The sequence below is a fragment of the Stenella coeruleoalba genome (genome assembly GCF_951394435.1).
Source record: "Stenella coeruleoalba genome assembly, chromosome: 6".
Lineage (NCBI taxonomy): Eukaryota > Metazoa > Chordata > Mammalia > Artiodactyla > Delphinidae > Stenella > Stenella coeruleoalba.
The window spans coordinates 112,812,204-112,831,229 of record NC_137151.1 but is presented as its reverse complement, the minus strand read 5'-3'; the positions used below and the strand labels follow the sequence as shown (position 1 = coordinate 112,831,229).

The 19,026-nt window shown below is 41.3% G+C and overlaps 1 protein-coding gene across 2 annotated transcripts in view; it reads right to left on the bottom strand.

The window, feature by feature from the left end:
* Positions 1 to 5,855: 5,855 nt before the first annotated feature.
* The window catches only part of MOGAT1 (monoacylglycerol O-acyltransferase 1), a 28,807-nt gene continuing 15,636 nt past the window's right edge, over positions 5,856 to 19,026 (bottom strand). The window contains exons 1-6 of one of the 2 annotated variants that reach the window (XM_079924832.1): positions 18,151 to 18,236; positions 17,490 to 17,663; positions 16,935 to 17,139; positions 14,565 to 14,739; positions 13,809 to 14,008; positions 5,856 to 6,407 (exon numbers count right to left, since the gene is read on the bottom strand). In XM_079924832.1, coding sequence (XP_079780958.1) covers positions 6,253 to 6,407; positions 13,809 to 14,008; positions 14,565 to 14,739; positions 16,935 to 17,139; positions 17,490 to 17,663; positions 18,151 to 18,213 — 972 coding nt within the window. In that variant the 5' untranslated portion in view covers positions 18,214 to 18,236 and the 3' untranslated portion in view covers positions 5,856 to 6,252. Of the gene's footprint in view, positions 6,408 to 13,808; positions 14,009 to 14,564; positions 14,740 to 16,934; positions 17,140 to 17,489; positions 17,669 to 18,150; positions 18,237 to 19,026 lie in introns of those variants that run through there. The other variant, XM_079924831.1, reaches the window with a different exon arrangement.

Genomic DNA, 19,026 nt, shown 5'->3' with positions numbered 1-19,026 from the left:
GCGCTGGCATCAAAGGGAGGCCATTTCATTTCTGACACATTAAACAAAAGAATTTTTAAACTTCTTCCTTTATTTCGGCAAGTGTCTGATTGACTTGAGTTTAGAAAACGTCCTTATTGAGACATAATTCACATACCATAAAATTCACCCATGTAAAGTGCAGAGTTTAGGGGTTTTTAGAATATTCACAGAGTTGGGCAACCATCACCACAATCTAATTTTAGAACACTTTCATCATCCAAAAAGAAACCCAGTGCCCACTAGAAGTGATTCACTTGATTGAGAACCTGTACATTTTTTGACCGGCTTTTTAATATTTCTGGATCTGAGAGGTTTCACACTTACTCCAACCACATGAGACCACAGCAATTTCCTGACTTGTTTCCTCTCACTGCCCTCTGCTCATGCTTCACCCTGCACACCTGCACTTTTTCGTTAGCCCTGCCCCTGCTTTCTGTCTTGACTTTTATCCCATCACGTGAATTTAAAGGACTGACTCTTCAGTAGGAGAATTTGCAATGCTCACCTTTTCACTGCATTTCCCCTGCTTGTATTCATCCCCAAGTCCAAGTGAAACACCACACCCACACAATTATAACTTGAGCAGAAAACCCATTTATTGGTCAAAACTTTACAAACCGAGAGCTTTTAAAAAGCACACAGCCACACATCCAATAATGAAAATATAAAAATTCACCATCTCCTATAAAGAGTTTAACAAGTAATAAACTGTTATGCCCTAGTTTTGAATGATATAAAGGAGGAGGCCTCATAGATAAATTTCTCTGATTTTTACTTAGAGATTTAAATTATTTCTTAAAAACACCATGATGAAAGGTCACTGTGAAGAAATTTCAGTAGCAATCTGTGTTTTATAAATAACAAGAAAGTGAGACAATCGTTTGAACTCACTACGTGTCTTGGAGGAACACAATCAAATGAGGATGGTACAGGGAAAGGAAAAGTCATCACATAAATCTGCATCTCCAACTAGATGTCATCACAAAGACAGAAAAAAGGCCAGGGAGAGACCACAGAGATAGAGCCAGAAGGAACCTCGGAGATCATTCACTCCTAACTCTATTTACATAGGAAGCCACCGAGCCCACGTCACACAGCCAATTAGTGGAAGGCCAGAGGCTAAAGGACGATTTGAACATAGAAGCCTGGAGAGCAGAAAAGAATGGGATAGTTACTTTCTCTGGTTGTCTCAACATGACTGCATCCCCATAAAAGAGGGATTGAAATCCAACCAGCAAGACCTTAAGCTCCAAGTTGGTTTGGAAATGGAATAGGAGAGAATCACGCCAATTCCCAATGCCTTCGGGAATACAAGGAAGGTCGGATTTATCTTTATTCTCAAGAGAGCCTAAGGTAATTCATAACCAGAATCTAAGAGCTATTAAAAAAAAAAAAAAAAAAAGCAGCTGTGACAAGCCAGCTGGAGGAAGCTGAAGCCAAAATGGACTGGGGCTTGGAGCAGACTGTGAGGTGACAGAAACTCTGCTTGCTCCCCTGTCTGAGGTTCTGTCACCCGCCCTGGGCCTGAGGCAGCTTGCCCCATCCTGCTGCTCTTATAAGGCTCCAGTGGCTAAGCCTGTTGTTGGAAACTTGGGCTTTGCCCAGGACACATCACCAAAATAGCTCTTGCAAAAAGGAAAAGTCAACAATGCAGTGTACTGATCTCAAGAAAGGAAAACGTTCTTAATACCAATAAGACAGAGCTTGCTGCAGAGTTGTTAAATTCCTTGCCTTAAGTATATTTTTAATCGTACTCTACTTCTTTGACACTTTTGCTTTATAGGAGGATTCCTGGGTTTACTAATCTTCAGTCACAGAATAGCAGTACCTCCTGTTCAATCTGGAACATGGGGTCAGTTCCAATGCGTATTAAACCTCACTGGGGTTCAGCTGCTTCATCTGCAGAAGGAATATCTGACAGACTATGAAGTCCCTTCTAGCTCTAAAACTGGGCTTCCACGGCACCATCCGTCAAACTTCCTGGTCGATGCCTCAAGCATTCACGGAGATATGGCAGAAGTCTGCTCTCTTTGGGCCAGGATCGAAACACACGCAAGGCACCGTTTCTGCCACCGAGGCACTCATCACCCCATGGGTTAACTATGGATTGAGATCAAATTTCTTCTTCTCATAGAAGATTATTAAGGCACTAAGCTGATGGTGTTTGGGAAGGAGTAATTCAAATAACTAAAATATTGGGTTGGCCAAAAAGTTCGTTCGGGTTTTCGTAACATTGAAATCTAGAACAAACTTTTTGGTCAACCCAATACAAGGCATTAGAGAAATCCCTCTGTTTTAAATATAAAGAACTGCTTCCGTGTTTACCATCCTAGAGAAACAGGAGCAACGACTTGGTTATTTCGACACTGCCTTGTTTTTCTCCTTTAAAAAGATATACACATTCTACTAGAAGGAACTCTCCCAGCCCCACAAATAGACATTTTATCACCTAGCTTAGAAAAAAATATATATATATATATGAGAACTAGCAAACTTGGGCTATTGGAGAAAACCAACCAGCTGACAGATCCCATCCACATTTTCTCCTGTTTCAGAGGAAAAGAAGACGAAGATAACGCACCACAAACATGTTTTCAGATTTATCACCAACTTGGCAGTCTGCACCCGTGAGGTAGTTTGGAAGAGACGCACAGTTACAGAAGTAAGGGCACTGAATCTAGATTCCACCTCCTGCGCTTCCCTTGACAGAAATATACCTTCTACTGGAAGTAGGGATTTTACTTTTAACCCTACACAAATAATAAAGGCTCACTCATCACCCCTGACTTATACAGACTTTGACTGTTTTCACAGTCCTGGTGAAGGGTTTGCATAAATCACGCAGCATCCCTTGCCCCGGTTCCCCTTGAGACAGAGCAAAACTGGTTGGCTTTCATAAGCACCAAAGCTGCAAACCTCATTGTGAACGTCACAGACCTAGCTGGGTAGGGACAATTTCAATACTTCTAGCTGCAAGACAAAGGAAATGACTCAGCCTGCACCTGGTGTGCAAAGGAAACAGGAGAAAGAGATGTCCAAATCAAATAGCATAAATGCACATTTTCTTAAGGCAATCTGCCCAGTTTCTCTTCCGGTGTTCTGGGGTTATTTCTGTTGTTGTTGTTGTTCTTGTTATTTTGTTTTGCTGTTTAAATTTTACATGCAATTATATATTAGATGAGAAGCTTTAAAGTTGAGGAGATCTCCATCCAACCATACTAGTGAATACAATACATGGCTCACGTTTGTGTTGTAGCAAAAATTCCTATAAAAATATTCATCTGCGGGCTTCCCTGGTGGCGCAGTGGTTAAGAATCCGCCTGCCAATGCAGGGGACACGGGTTCGAGCCCTGGCCCGGGAAGATCCCACATGTCGCGGAGCAACTAACCCCAGGAGCCACAACTACTGAGCCCACGCACCTAGAGCCCGTGCTCCGCAACAAGAGAAGCCACTGCAATGAGAAGCCCACGCAGCAACAAGGACCCAACACAGCCAAAAATAAATAAATAAATTTATTTATTTTAAAAATACATATATATTCATTTGCAGTCTGTAGGACTGTATGGAACTTACAACTATGCTTTGAGTTTATGAAAGGACTTCTGGCTTTGCTGGATTAAGACCTCTGGAGATCAACTCCCTAATACGTACCTGAAAATAAGATTTTATGTATGCCAAAATTAAAGTTGCCGATGTCTAGATTTTTTAAATGGCATAATTCTAAATAAATTCATCAGAGCAGAACTTTTCCCAGTTTTCAGGGCCTCTGCTTTCCACACATGGGCTTTAACTGCTTCCTAGACAATCCAGTGGAGGTTGGTGGTCATCTTGGCCCCCTCACTACTGAGTGTGAGATTAAAATTCATACCTTGTGAGATCGCAAAAGACTGTGTCATGAGATTTTCATAAACTTCTCCAAAGGAATGAAGTTCATGGATTTTATAATACTTAAAGGCCTTTAGTTGTTGTGGTTACTTGGGCCTCACAGCTCTGTCAGAAAGACTTACCCCTGACCAGCTAGGGCATAGTTTTATGTAAATGGCGCTCCTTTTACATTTGTTTGGTATTGAATAATACCAAAAAGGATTTATCGTCAAATTATCCGCATCTATTAAAATAGGATGTGTCCTGGGAATTCCCCGGAGGTCCAGCGGTTAGCACTTGGCATTTTCACTGCCAGAGGCCAGGTTCAACCCCTGGTCGGGGAGCTAAGATCCCGCAAGCCACAAGGAGAGGCCAGAAAAAAAAAAAAAGAGAGAGAGAGAGAGAATAAAATAGGACGTGCCCTGTTCCCTGCTTTGACGAAAGAACTGATCTAATTTTAAGGCCTTGGGTCAGTGGCCTCCTGGACTGCTCAACCATATGAAGCCAAAGGGATGCTGGCCTAAAAGTCTTCTATAGAACAATTGAGAAGGTTCCCTTTTTCGTCATTACCCAGTCATTACCCAGCATGACTGTGTTTTGCTGTTGCTACACCCAGTCCAGGCTCTAGCCCAGGGCCTGACGTTTTAAAAATTAGGGGTTTTAACACATATTCACAGTAAGTTAGAACAACTCAGTAAAGTTGCCCCCAAATACTGAGAGTGGAGGAGGTATAGAAAGACATGTGGCAGTGGAGATCACTTGGAAACTAGATATTCTTCTTACTTACTGGATAATTACTTAATGCTTAGTGACTAATTCTCAGAAACCCTCCTCAACTTGCTCTTTACAAACCAGTCTGCGATACTGTCAATTACTGGCACGGGACAATCACACATAAATTACCTCCTTCGGAAAGTACGTCTTTTCTGAGAATAGGTTTCATACTATGGTACAGCTTAAAAAAATTCTTCACCTATGGCAAGGTTTGTGAGTCCACCTAGAAATACGCCCATTCAACAAGTACTTATTTCATGCCTACTACGTATCATGAGCTGACCCAGGCGCTAAGGAGACATCCATGAACAGGAAGGACAAGGATCCCGCCCTCCCGGACCTGACATTCTGGTTTAGGGAGAATCATATAACCGGAGTCAACTGGTCCCATCTCTCCAGAGGGCGCTGCCTCTCAGAGCTCATCTTACTCGAAGAGGCCATATTGGAAGACAATTAAAACCCCTCCTTTTACTGTGAAAACCTTTTGGAATTTCAATGCCTTAAAACCCGTCCAAAGCATGTCTTCCAAAAGACCTCCCTACCGGTAGCAAATGAACATATTTCTAAGCAAATGGCAACAATGAATATTTCTAAGCATAATTAGAAAAGAGAAGACATGCTGTCATCCACATGCATTTCCATATGGTAGATTCATCCTGTTTCCAAAATGGCATTAAAATTCTGCAATATTGTATAAAAATGAGTTGGTTGATATGACCTAAAGGATCAAATTATCTAAGTCTTAAAAGTAACATTACTCACTAATAAATGGTCTGTTCAAGCAGAAAAAAAAATGGTGTCCTCCAGTTCTACATGGCAAGTTATATTACACACTGTCTCGTAAATGTTCCAGCTGTGCTGAACAACAGCTGTCATATTCAGTGAAAACGCCACATTAAGTTATTGTAATATTTAGTAAAGGGGTCTAATTATTTTTTTTGAAGCTGTCATTTTTTTTAAGCACATGAATAATTTTGGGGGTTTTTTTGGCTGCGTTGGGTCTTCATTGCTGCGCACAGGCCTTCTCTAGTTGTGGTGAGCAGGGGCTACTCTTTGCTGTGGTGCGTGGGCTTCTCATTGCAGTGGCTTCTCTTGTTGCGGAGCATGGGCTCTAGGCACGCAAGCTTTAGTAGTTGTGGCTCACGGGCTCAGTAGTTGTGGCTCGTGGGCTCTAGAGCACAGGCTCAGTAGTTGTGGCGCACAGGTTTAGTTGCTCTGTGGCATCTGGGATCTTCCCAGGCCAGGGCTGGAACTCGAGTCCCCTGCATTGGCAGGTGGATCCCTAACCACTGCGCCACCAGGGAAGTCCCGCAAGTGAATAATTCTAAACCTTTTCTTAACCTGTAAAATAATTTTGACCTTCCCAAATGAGGAAGACGATTAAAAGGCTGATAATCATCTCCAACCTTACCCTACAGTCACCCACTGGATTTTTAGTTACCATAGATAAACATCAACATCTGTCACCATACATAATACTTCTCAGTTGCAAATCTGATTCCTTCATCAAAGAAAAAATTTAATTTATTTAAAATATTTGTTCTTCCAACGGGATATTCTCTCGCCCTCTTGCATGCCTTCGAGGAGGAGGGTTATCTAAAAATGAGAGTTTCATTTTCTGGAATACCATACTTCCCTTTGTGCTCCTCAAATAATTTCCTTAGCTCGTCCATATAGGTCTGATGCAACTCCTCAATCTGCTCTGGGGTTGGGTGCAGGGTCTGACGAACAGGGATTGGGCGGCCAACTGCAAAAACAGAGAATACATCATACATAAGAAATCAAAACCACTCCACCACAAACTACCACCTCTAATGGACAGCCCTAGAAAGATCTCCCAATCAGAATCTGTCAGGCCTGCCAGCTCCCATCCCTTTTTCCTTTTACTGGCTGCCTGCCGTAGTCACACCATCTCTTTTGGTAGCAAATAAAGAGCTTTCCTTCTCAGCAGACGCTGGATTGTCAGGACGCTTGTGGTTTTGACTTTGAGTCAAATGAACTACTGTGCTGGCTGCAGCTGGGAGATAAGAGGACATTGCTGTGTGTGCACGTCAGCAGCTCGCTCCTCTGGTACAGCTGACAGCCAGACCACAGTGCTCTATTATCACTGCCTGGGAAATCTTAGCTCATGAGGCAGCAGCCCTCTATTCTGGCTCTGTTTAATGTCATCCTAAAAAAATGAAAAGAATATATATCTTCACTGCTAAGTATCTGTACCAGAAAACATACATAATCACAAGGATTCCACTGTCTGTAATGGTGGAAAACAAAACCAACCAAAAGTATTAATAGAAAAACACATTAAATAAACCACAGACCATTCATTCAGTGGAATCCTAGGCAGCAATTTTTTTAAAAACTAAATGATATTTTTGTAACTGTGTATGGTGACTTACTGTGGTGATCATTTTACAATATATACAAATATCAAATCAACACTTGAAGCTGTTATATGCAATTATATCTCAATTTAAAAAATGAAATATATGTGTGTACACACACGGAGATGTCTAAAATGCTGTAGGTGGGGAAAAGTTGTAAAATAACATAGTATGATCCTATTTATTAAAAATGTCTCTATCTAGGTGCATTATAAGCTTTTAGTGCACTAAGCAAATCTACACTGATAGCCCTTACCTGGAGGGAGCGAGGTAGAGCTGGGGGAATTTACATTTTATCTGTATTGTATGAATTTTCTACAATGAGAAGGCATTGGTGTTATCTGTGTAATTAAAAATGAACTAATTAATTTTTTAAAACCTAGCAATTTCTACATGTATTTTAAGGCATTTATATAATAAATAACTTTTATCTCACTTGTGTCAGATTTTGAGAGACTAGATATACGTGGCCCCACCTCCTGCTGCCCTCAGTCCTCTCTGCTACTCATTGCGACCTCTGCTGGCCTGATGCTGCTACCGACGCCAGGAGTTGAAAAGGTACAGGATGTTCAATGAACGGCAAACTGCTTACTACATTTGATTAGCTTGGGCATGAGGTCAAATGGGGCTGTAGGTAACAGAATGGCACTCGCAGGGCCTCCTTTGCCCACCCGGAGTCTCCCCACGCTACATCCAAGGTTCGATCCATGTTAGTAACAAAAGGTGATTAGTTAAGAAGGTACCAGAGAAAGAAGGAAGTGATAAATAACAGTAGAAGGAAGTGTGACAATAGTATGGGAGGTAAGGGAGCACAGAGAAGGGAATGTATACACACAAACACACACACACATATATTATAATATATATTAAGAAGATATCTATCTATATCTATATAATATATTATATATTAAGAAGATATCTATATCTATCTATATTTATATACAATGTTACACATAATCTATATATCCTATGTATAGATATATAACCTCCTTATCACAACATTAGTATTCTCAAATTGCTACGTTTTTAACCATATATAGCCTCAAGAAGCTCCTATACAGTTTTCCTTGAAAGCTTGGATGTCAAACATACATAGTAGACATCAGTCCTTTGTAATTTAACATAACTATCTCGCTGTCAGTGTGGTTGACTTTTTTTTTTTGTTGCCACACAGCTTGCAGGATCTCAGTTCCCCGACCAGGGATTGAACCCAGGCCCAAGGCAGTGAAAGCACTGAGTTCTAACCACAGAATGGCCAGGGAACTCTCATGTCATTTGTGGTTGAGATACAGACTAGGAAGGCTGAAATGATGGGGTGGAATTGGGGGTTGGTGTTGCACAAGAAGCATCAGGCTAGAGCAGATCCAGTGCTAGCTCACCAGCAGGTACACGGAGCTAGTAAGGAACTTCTTCTCTGGCCTTAATTTTCACACGTATGGAATAAAAGAGTAGGCAACCTTGAAGCTTCCATCCAGCTCCGATCTTTGTTGTTGTCTGAGGAAAGAAACTGAGAAATTTACGTGCTCATTGAGGAATCTACCTGCAAATCTACTAGCAAATCTGTGGTGTTACAGAAATAACTTCTGTTTTCTTAGTGAAATTATCCCAAGGAGAGAGGTTAAGTGCAACTATTCTGGGTGGGAAGGGGGATTTATAAAGAGATACAGTGGTCCAAGAAGATGAAGAGTGTTGTTCCCAGCTTACTTCAATTAGGCCTTGTGAATTCTGAATTATTGAGTATTATTTCCTGAGATATCCTACAGTTAATTCCAATCCTGTTCTTTTCCTATTAATAGTTTTATTATATTTCAGATAGTTCTTCCAGAGGGCTCAAACACGCTCCTCTAAATTGAATTTAGCATCATTAGATTTTTCCCTTTAAACTGTGAGACAAACACAGTCATACTTGTCTTTCTCTTATTTACCCACAAAGAAACTGAGATGCTGAAAGTTTCTAAACTATACATACACATACACAAAAACAAACAAAAACCAAAGGAAATGAAGATTTAAACCCAGCACTTCTGCCTCTCGTTACTAAACTAACCCAAAATTGGATTAGAGAGCAAGAACCTTTCTCAATTACTTTTTAGGGATACAGATAGAGGTAACAAAACAAAAACTTGCAAATCTGAGAAGGGTCCCCGGAGCCCTAGAAGACCAGAGTTCCCTCTCTCCACAAAAAGGAGATTTTTACTATCAAGGAGAAGAAAGCTGTCTTCCACGTAAGACTGGGTTAGTTAGAGACTGCTGCCTGACTCCCTCTTTATAACACAAAGGAAAAACCAGCTGCATTAGATTGCTCTGGAGGTAGAACTCCTTGCCCTGGAAAAATCAGCTAACATCTACTTGTGGCAGAGTCAGGAATCTGAGCTCTTGTTTATGTTTCGGCGCTTTTTATAGCTGGCATGCTCCTTTGTTCCCTTTTCAATTCCATCCAACAATTCAGGATTCGTTATGTCTTTATTGCCTTACACAGCAGGCTTGCTCTAACTCCTGTGATGCTGTGCTGTATTTACCTAGATGGAGAATAAGCAGCTTCACGAGCTATTGTATTTGCAGCTGGAGAAGAGCTTGGAGATGGGAGTTATTTTCTTCTCATTGAGGCAAAGAGTTGGTATTTCTCAATAAGGAGCCTTTTTTCTATTTCTCTGTAATTGTGAACATTTTGCAGTTTTCTCTCTCTAATGGTCTCACATAGGAATTGCTCTTTCTTTAGATGCTACGTAGCCATACACAAGAGAGAGACCAGGCACAGAGCTGGGCGGAGTGGGATTTGGGAAGAGTCAAAACCTGGGTTCAAGTAAACCTCTGGCTTATGATGGAGTCTCAGAAGACGCCCAGTGTAAGTATGTGTGTGTATAAGTGTGTATACATATGCACACACACACTCATGAACATTTACTGAGCACTTAATACATTGTACTGGGCACCATACTAATTCCTGTATTATTACCTCCTTTAATCCCTACTTTACAATTAAATTTTAAATTAGGATCCCCTTCCTTCCTTTCTATTTCAGAAAATCCATTAGCCTGCTTTTTTTCCCATTAGGATAGAATAATGACTTGAAACAAAATGGACTACTTTTGTCCTCAAGTGGTTCCAAACCAGTTTTATTTAAATAAGGTACATTCCCTTCCCTAACTTTTTTATCAAAAAAAAAAAAATTCAAACCTATAGAAAAAAATAACACAATGAGCACTTGCATGCTCTTCCTCTAGACTCACCAGTTTTAAACATTTTGTGCACACACACACAATATGTATACGGATATACACACGTATTATTATTTTTATTTTTGTAGAACCATTTGAGAGTAAGTTGTAGACATCATTGATTCGATCATGCTATCTGCCTTAAAACTGCTCATGCTATAAAGACGAAGTTGAAAACCTATTCCAGCTTAAAGTAGGCTAAAGAAAGTGAAAATTAAATGCAATGTATGATCCTGCTATGGGAAAAAAAACTGCCCCCCACCAAAACACATAGCTAAAAAGAATGTTATTGTGGCAACTGATGAAATTTGGGTATGGCATGTACACTAGTTAATAGCATTTAATCGATGTTCAATTTCCTGAATTGTACTGACATTATAAAAGAGAATAATCTTGTTCTTAAGAGATAGACATAAAAGTAATTAGGAACAAATGGTCATGTTGTTTGCACTTAAACAGTTCAGCAATAACAACAGTAAAAGATGTATTTATGATACCATTAGAGAGAGAGAGAAAAACCGTAGCAAAAATGTTAACCGGTGAGTCTAGGAGAAAGGCACACAGGAGTTCGTTTTACTACTCGTGAGACTTTTCTGAACATTTGAAATTTTTCAACATGACATTTTAAAACTTAAATCCAACACATACTAGGACACATGAAATTTCCTCCTTTAAACAGCAAGTTTCCCTTGTATTTTACTTTCTTACCCAAACAACTTTCTGTCATACCACCTGTACTGGCTCTACGACTCGAACTTAATAGTAAATTCATCTTAAAAAATTTTAATATGTACTTGTTCTATTTCTGAAAACTTAAGAATTATAATCAGACAGGCCTAACTAAAGACTAGACTTTAAGAACAGTGTGTAAAGGGTCACAGTTCCTTGCAAGAATGTTGCTTTTGTTTGTTTGTTTCTGCATCACAGACCTCCAGGAGGGCAGGGATTTTGCCTTATTTGTTCTCTGCTATATTCTCGGTGCCCACAGGGTAGGAGCTCAAGACACATTTGTGAATCAACGAATTAGTCTTTAGTTAGTTCCTTGCAACATTCTTGCAAGGAACTGGACCCTGTACACACTGTTCTTAATGTCTAAACTCATTTCCTTTTTCTCTCCCAGTTGTCATGATGGATGTGACATTGAAATCAGTTTCTCTCCATTATTATGTAATAAAACATAATCTATGTGAACACTTTATTGTACTTGGATAAACTGATAATAACCCGGAGAAAATATATAAATGACATACTATTTGTGACACATAAAGAAAATGTATGGTAGCTTCTTTATAAATTATGTCCATTGAGAATGACCCTCAGGAAAGAGGAAAGAAGGTCTTGATGGAAGATGCAGAGAAACCTGATGGTTTAGCAAAGTCTGGTGTAAGAAATATGCAGAGACTGATGATGGCATCTTAGAATTAGCCAGAGCACATTTTTAAAGGGATTTTAACTAACAGGACATTAACAGACAAAACCATTACAGTCCTAGGGAATCTTAGTGAATCTTGCTCACACTACAATGAATGCTCTGGGGACTTCCCTGGTGGCGCAGTGGTTAAGAATCCGCCTGCCAATGCAGGGGACACGGGTTCGAGCCCTGGTCCGGGAAGATCCCACATGCCGCGGAGCAACTAAGCCCGTGCGCCACAACTACTGAAGCCCGCGCTCTAGAGCCCACGCTCTGCAACATGAGAAGCCACCGCAGTGAGAAGCCCGCACACTGCAATGAAGAGGGGCCCCCACTCGCCTAAACTAGAGAAAGCCCGGGCACAGCAACAAAGACCCAACGCAGCCAAAAATAAATAAATAAAATAAATAAATCTATTTTTAAAAAATGAATGCTCTGGTTGAAGTTGCTGATGAAGTGGGGTCTGAGAGACATGGGGGAAAACTATTTACAGGATGGAGAATCAGAGCATCTCTGGACACCTGGGAGTGAGAGGATTATAGATGCAGTAATGATTTAGGGTGAATTCAACTAATATTTAGTGAGTTCTTGTGATGCAAGGTGGAGTTAACAAACTCTTAATTAAGTAGAAGGGGGAGCAGAAGGACCCCAAAACAACTTGCCACTCTGGACGCTGCCTGAATTCTGCTTGGGGTGTGTCAGGGAGTCAGCAGAGAAACAGCTCTGGGTTTGAAGTGCACTGATTTAAAACAGAAATGAGCATAGCAACTTAGATCATGGTTTCAATATCATATTGTGTTTTATTCTCTGGCGCATGTGAATGATACATAACTTTTGCTTTTGTTTATGGAACTGTAAATAACTTAGCCCTAACTTGTGTTTCTCCAAGTAAATAAAAGTCTTTAAATACACATTGTCTGAGGGTCTGGTTCACACAAACCAGGCTGCTCTCAGCCATCTGGCTCCCACCTGATCACCATAAGAGCATGCAGCTGAGTCTTTATGCAACATGCATATCCTTAGCTTGGTTTTTAAAAGGCTTCACATAATAGCAGGATTCTGAGGATGCTAGAGACTAGAATTGGTGTTTCTGATGTAATCGTTCAGGGGGTAAGTGGAAGGATGCACTGAAGCAATTTTCTTTTGTTCTGAGTCTTTAAGAGATGCATGCTTGCGCTTCCCTGGTGGCGCAGTGGTTGAGAGTCCACCTGCCGATGCAGGGCACGCGGGTTCGTGCCCCGGTCCGGGAGGAGGCTGGGCCCGTGAGCCGTGGCCGCTGAGCCTGCGCGTCCGGAGCCTGTGCTCCGCAACGGGAGAGGCCACAACAGCGAGAGGCCCGCGTACCGCAAAAAAAAAAAAAAAAAAAAAGAGATGCATGCTTGACAGGCATTAAGTAAAAACCAGAGCTATAAACACGGAAGGACCTAGAGATGATCATACTAAGTGAGGTGAGCCCGACAGAGACAGACAAATACCATACTATATCGCTTATATGTGGAATCTAAAAAAAAAATAAGATACAAATGAACTTATTTACAAAACAGAAATAGACCACAGACTTATGGTTACCAAAGGGCAAAGGACGGGGGGAGGGATAAATGAGGTGTTTGGGGTTAATGTCGTCGTCATCATCCTCCCCCATTTTAATCCTCCCACACGTGCCATTTTTAAAGATAAAATCAGCCTATATTAGGATACATGTATCTAGTTGGGGAAAAAATGCTTTTGCCGTATGAACTGATGCCTATGTGAACTGAACATGACGAAGACATCTATTACACAGAAATGTCCACATATTAATAGACTCTGATGTAACATGTTCAAAGAACTGCTATGTTGTAATCTGCTAGTACAGAGAAATAGATTCATCCTAGAGTATTAGAAATTCTATTTCTAAAATTGAATTCTATTTGTAGTTCAACAGCAATATTTTTAAAATAATTGATTCCCATTCAAATGGAAAACATAGTCATTTCGTAAATAAAAGGCAGACTGTAACTGAAGCTCAAATAACACCTATAGGATTATTATTTTAGGAAGGTCTTACTCAAAGCTATCTCAGTAACAATAAACATAGCTCAGAGCAAGGTAATCCTTTTTACTCAGTTTAACAAGCCTCGAGTCTTTGATGTACATACCAACAGTGTGGATGGGCTTCCTATAGGGCATTAGGCCAAAATTGTATTGAAAAACTCCTCTGGCGTGGAACAGTGGCAAAGCAAATCCCATGATCTTCTGTAGTTTCTCCTGCACAGCTCGAAGCCATGAGCCTTCAGGGTTGCTAACTTGTTTAAACAGTTCATTTTCACCAAAAGAAAAAACTGGCACCAAATAAGCACTGCAAATAACAAGGAGGAAGAATAAGCATTTTCAATGAAAAGGATTTAAATATTTCATTTAGCCCAGCTGACTTTTACAACAGAGTCCTAACAATCCTTTAACGTTCCCAAGCCTCCCTATAGCGCTCAGTTCATGTTCCACACATTGAAACTGACTTATACCTGAGGTCCTTTGGGGAGGTACCTCAGCAGCCTTAGTGGTTTGTGGAATTTTATTCTATAGAAAATCAAGGTTCCAGGAAGCTTCTTTGTCATCTGTGGTTTTGGCCATGGTTCATTTGTTCATTTGGCTGGGAATTTATACTGTGCCTATAAAATTTTGTGTTTTTTGGTTTTCCTCTTACAGACAAGTTGAATTGCTGGATGCCATGACATTGAGTTACCTTAGTGGCAAGGTTGTATTTCATTCCCCATAAACATCCACACCTGCTTTCATTGGGAAGCCGATTAGGAGCTCCGTCTTTAAGGGCCAGAAAAATTACTTCACTTCTTTGTGTTCATTTAATAATGTGTTAACTACCCTGACCCAGTTGCCTGAAATGAAAAGCCACTTACCCATGGGTCAAAGCAATTTTCACAAATCCCTTCCGCTGGCGGATGAACAGAGTGAACTTTCCAGGATGGGCATCCAGTGATTCCTCTGCACCCCCAAGCACAATGACTGAGATGTTTCCACCTCCTTCCTTGCTCAGCACGTGAGACACGCTTCTCCTGGAAACTGAGACTGGCCCTTAGTGAATAAAACAAAAGGTGTTAACTAACTGCCCTTTTACACTCTTATCATAATAGTCTACGGCACCAGCAAATACTTCACAGAATTTCCTAGACTGCTTACATTTGGAGAAGTTTGCAGGTTTATAACTTTTTCATAGCTGACTCTTTGGTAATAGATTCCATTAATAAGATCTAACATTCTGGCAGAGGACAGGGTTAGGTCTTTAAAATTTCACTTGCTTATTACTAGGTCTATCACTTGTTCAGGTAGGTTGTGTACTGCTCATTTCTACAGATTCCATTCATATTGCATTATAAGTAAAAGGTGCCCCCTGGAGTTGTTCAGTGCACAACCCTGCACAGCTGTATGCGGTAATCTTGATCGTTATCCTGGCAGATCCTTGCTCAGAACCAAACAGCATAACCTCCAAGAGGTTGGCCTGGATCTTTGAACACACAATGGTCTGTTTTCAGGTATTCTTTATGGATTCTTATTTCTCAGACATGGATGTATAATGTAAACGGGTTCAAAAATTCAGACATCTGACAAATAACCTACATCAATTGCTAAATCTGTGCGTGATTCCCAAATGTCTAGTTTGACTTTGGTAAACTGTTTATTTAAGACGAAAGTTACATAATTGTTCAGCCTTTATATCAGCCTTTCCCATGTAAACATAACTTTAAAGACTCCTTTTCAAATTTTAAATGGACTACCTACTCTTGGAGGAAAACACTATGAACTCTTGGAGGAAAACAATAACAATGAAAACACAAACAACTTGTGACCCATATTTCAGAGACAACCACTTTTTAATGTCTTATTGTTTCCTTCCATTCTTGATTTTATCCGTTTTCTTTTTTTTAGTCATAAAAGAATGTGGGGCTTCCCTGGTGGCGCAGTGGTTAAGAATCCGCCTGCCAATGCAGGGAACACGGGTTCGAGCCCTGGTCCAGGAAGATCCCACATGCCATGGAGCAACTAAGCCTGTGTGCCACAACTACTGAGCCTGTGCTTTAGAGCCCAAGCACCACAACTACTGAGCCTGCGTGCCACAACTACTGAAGCCCGCGCACCTAGAGCCCGTGCTCCGTACTAGAGAAGCCACCGCAATGAGAAGCCAGCGCACCGCAACGAAGAGTAGCCCGCGCTCGCCGCAGCTATAGGAAGCCCGTGCACAGCAACGAAGACCCAATGCAGCCAAAAATAAATAAATATTTTATTAAATAAATAAATAAAGGTCAGAGCCTTGAGAATGGGCTATCCTGTATGTCAAAAAAAAAAAAAAGAATGTGTTAGTTTTATCAGGGCACGGCCCTTCGTCTCTTGAAGGAAATTACATGCTCATTTTACTGTGGGTTCCTATTACTGGGGGAGAATAAAATTAGGACAGGATTCTGAATGATCAGCGACTCTCTGAAGAGAAGACGCAGAGGGGGGTAGGTGAGAGGGTAGAGAACCTGAGCCCAAATAGGTGTGAGCTTTCACTGAGTTCAAAGCCACGGCCATTCTGCTCTGCGTGCAGAGCTGGAGGCATTGCTTCCACTGGAAAGAGGGCCTCATGGATTTCCAGACACCCGGCAGTCCTCACTTGCCTCTGGACACTTCTCAGTTTCCTCCTGAGGCTTCCCTTCTTCAGGCCATGCTTAAATGCTGCTATTTCTCAGGGCTGTTAGGGACTAAATGTTTACGTTCCTCCAAAATTCGTATGTTGAAACCTAACCCCCAATAGGATGGTATTAGGAGGTGGGGCCTTTGGGAGGTAATTAGGTCATGAGAGTGGAGCCCCCAGGAACGGGGTGAATGTTCTTATAGGAAAAGGGACAGAGCTAGCATGTTCTCTCTTTCTACCATGTGAAGATACAATGAGAAGATGGCCATCTGCAAGCCAGCAAGTGGGCCATCACCAGACACCAGATCTTCCCAGCCTTCAGACTGTGAGAAATAAATTTCTATTGTTCAAGCTACCCAGTCTATGGTATTCTCTTATAGGAGCTGAACTAAGACAGGCTCCTTTTCTGTCCCTGTTGTCTTTAACCTTATCTCTACATGTGGCACATGGATTCAAACCCCACTTATGTGTGCTGAGTTCTCCCAAATCCATCTCCTTAGAGTTTTACTCTAAGAAATTGTAAACCCAGCTGGTTTGGGAGGGGACATTCTATGTGGTCCTGCCCACCCAGAACCCTAGAGAAACAGTGATCACTTACCACTACTCATCAGATATTCTCGGAAGAGCGGACACCGGAACCAAAATGGAAGCACGTGAAGATACGCAGTGAGTCCAGGAAACAGCTCCTTGAAGTTTGAATAATTTGTACAAAAGTTTCCAAAGGCTCCAGCAACAAGCACTCCATGGGGGTGAAACCCAAATATGTAGTTGTGACTTGGATTCAAATCCCAAGTTTTGATGAGCTACAGTGCATTTATATGGACAGAAAAAAATAAAATGTTCCCTGATTAGTTTCCAGCAAGAAACAGAAGGACTCAGAATTAGTTCTGTGTTCAAGAGGAAATGAAGAACACGACTCATTTTCGTTTCCTGGGGTAGAGCTGTTTCCAAATTTTTAAACTGTTTCCTGAACCCAGAGCCCCTCATACACAGCCTTCTAACTTTTGTCAATTTAGGTTAGACTCCATTTAGTAACTTGGGCTGAATTGCAGGCTCTCTCCCTCTAAAAAGGGAAAACTTGAAAAATATGTGATAACACATTTGAATTTTTTTCCCAGCTTAAAACCATACCATATAAAACAATTCTACTCACATGAATTGGAAAATAGTCCTTAAAGTACCTCCAAATGGTCCAGCTTCTGACCCAGTCAGATCTCCTGCCTCCTTGCTCAGGGGTTTGCCAGTCAAAGTAAAGCCATGTCAAATAAGGGATGTAGAGGAACCAGTAGTTGTATATGATCAGGAACACAATGACTCCAAGGCACACCTGTGCTGTAAGAAAGGGGAAGACCTCAGGAATCAGGGTCAGTTAGCATCTACTCACTGTACTGTACAATCATTGGCCCAAGGTAGGGGGGATCTAATATATACAAAGTGTGTTCAACTGAACCTTGGTTCAAGTGAGGTGATGTAACAAGACAGCAATGGTACAGTATGACCTAACATTTCTTGGGTGTTTAGTATATACCAAGTACTGTATTGTGGATTCCACCAAAATATTTTTAAATTTAATCCTCATATAGCCACAGCATCAATGAAGCAGCCCTAGCACTCCTAACATTCTTTTTATAAGAGGGAAGATAGCAGCTTAGGGAGGTTAAGTGAATTGCCCAAACTGCACGGGGAAGTGGCTGACCTGTCTAAATTCAAGGTCCATTCTCAAAGCCCATGGCCCTACACCATCTCCCCGACGTGATACATGGAGGAACTGTCGCTGACAGGAGGAATGCAGAGGAATTCCTACAAGTGTTCACCTTGATTGAGCAGCTATTACGCGTGTGCCCATGAAGAGGGCACATTCCAATGACAAACGTCATTTCCCGGAAGTCTACTGCCAGAGATAGATATGGCACAGGAGGGACTCTACGCCTTAGCTCACCCGCCACTTCTCTTGACATTTCATAACAACAGAGCAATCCTATTTGTTTGTGCACCTAATGCTGTAGCTTCAAATAGATGAAGCAGGAATTGATAAAACTTGACCTGGGCAGTAGGGACAAGAATATTTGCCTTAAAGTAATACATTAAGCTAAGCTAGACATTTTCTTTTTATGTCTGTGCTATGGTTATACTAAAAAATATTTATGAGAAGAAAAATATATCAATGGGGAGGAGCACAAAGACTTAAAGCCTGCGGCTTCCCCGGTGGCGCAGTGGTTGAGAGTCCGCCTGCCGATGCAGGCGACGCGGGTTCGTGCCCCGGTCTGGGAAGATCCCACATGCCGCGGAGCGGCTGGGCCCGTGAGCCATGGCTGCTGAGCCTGCGCGTCCGGAGCCTGTGCTCCGCAACGGGAGAGACCGCAACAGTGAGAGGCCCGCGTACCGCAAAAAAAAAAAAAAAAAAAAAAAAAGACTTAAAGCCTGGCACAGAGTAGGTGCTCAACAAATGCCAGCTATTACTGTTGGTTTAAGGAGTGCCATTACCTCTTTCTTCTTTATTATGTGCTACAGTCTCTAATCTAGAACTAACTTTGGTCTCCCAAGCTGCTATCCATTCTCAGCCTTATTAAAAAGAGCTTTGTCCCCAAACAATCCATCATGGTATCTGACATGAGCACCTTTGATCTATTATTGTTTTATAGTTATAGATGTAGGTATAGATTTGGGGGTTTTTTGGCAAAAACAGAACA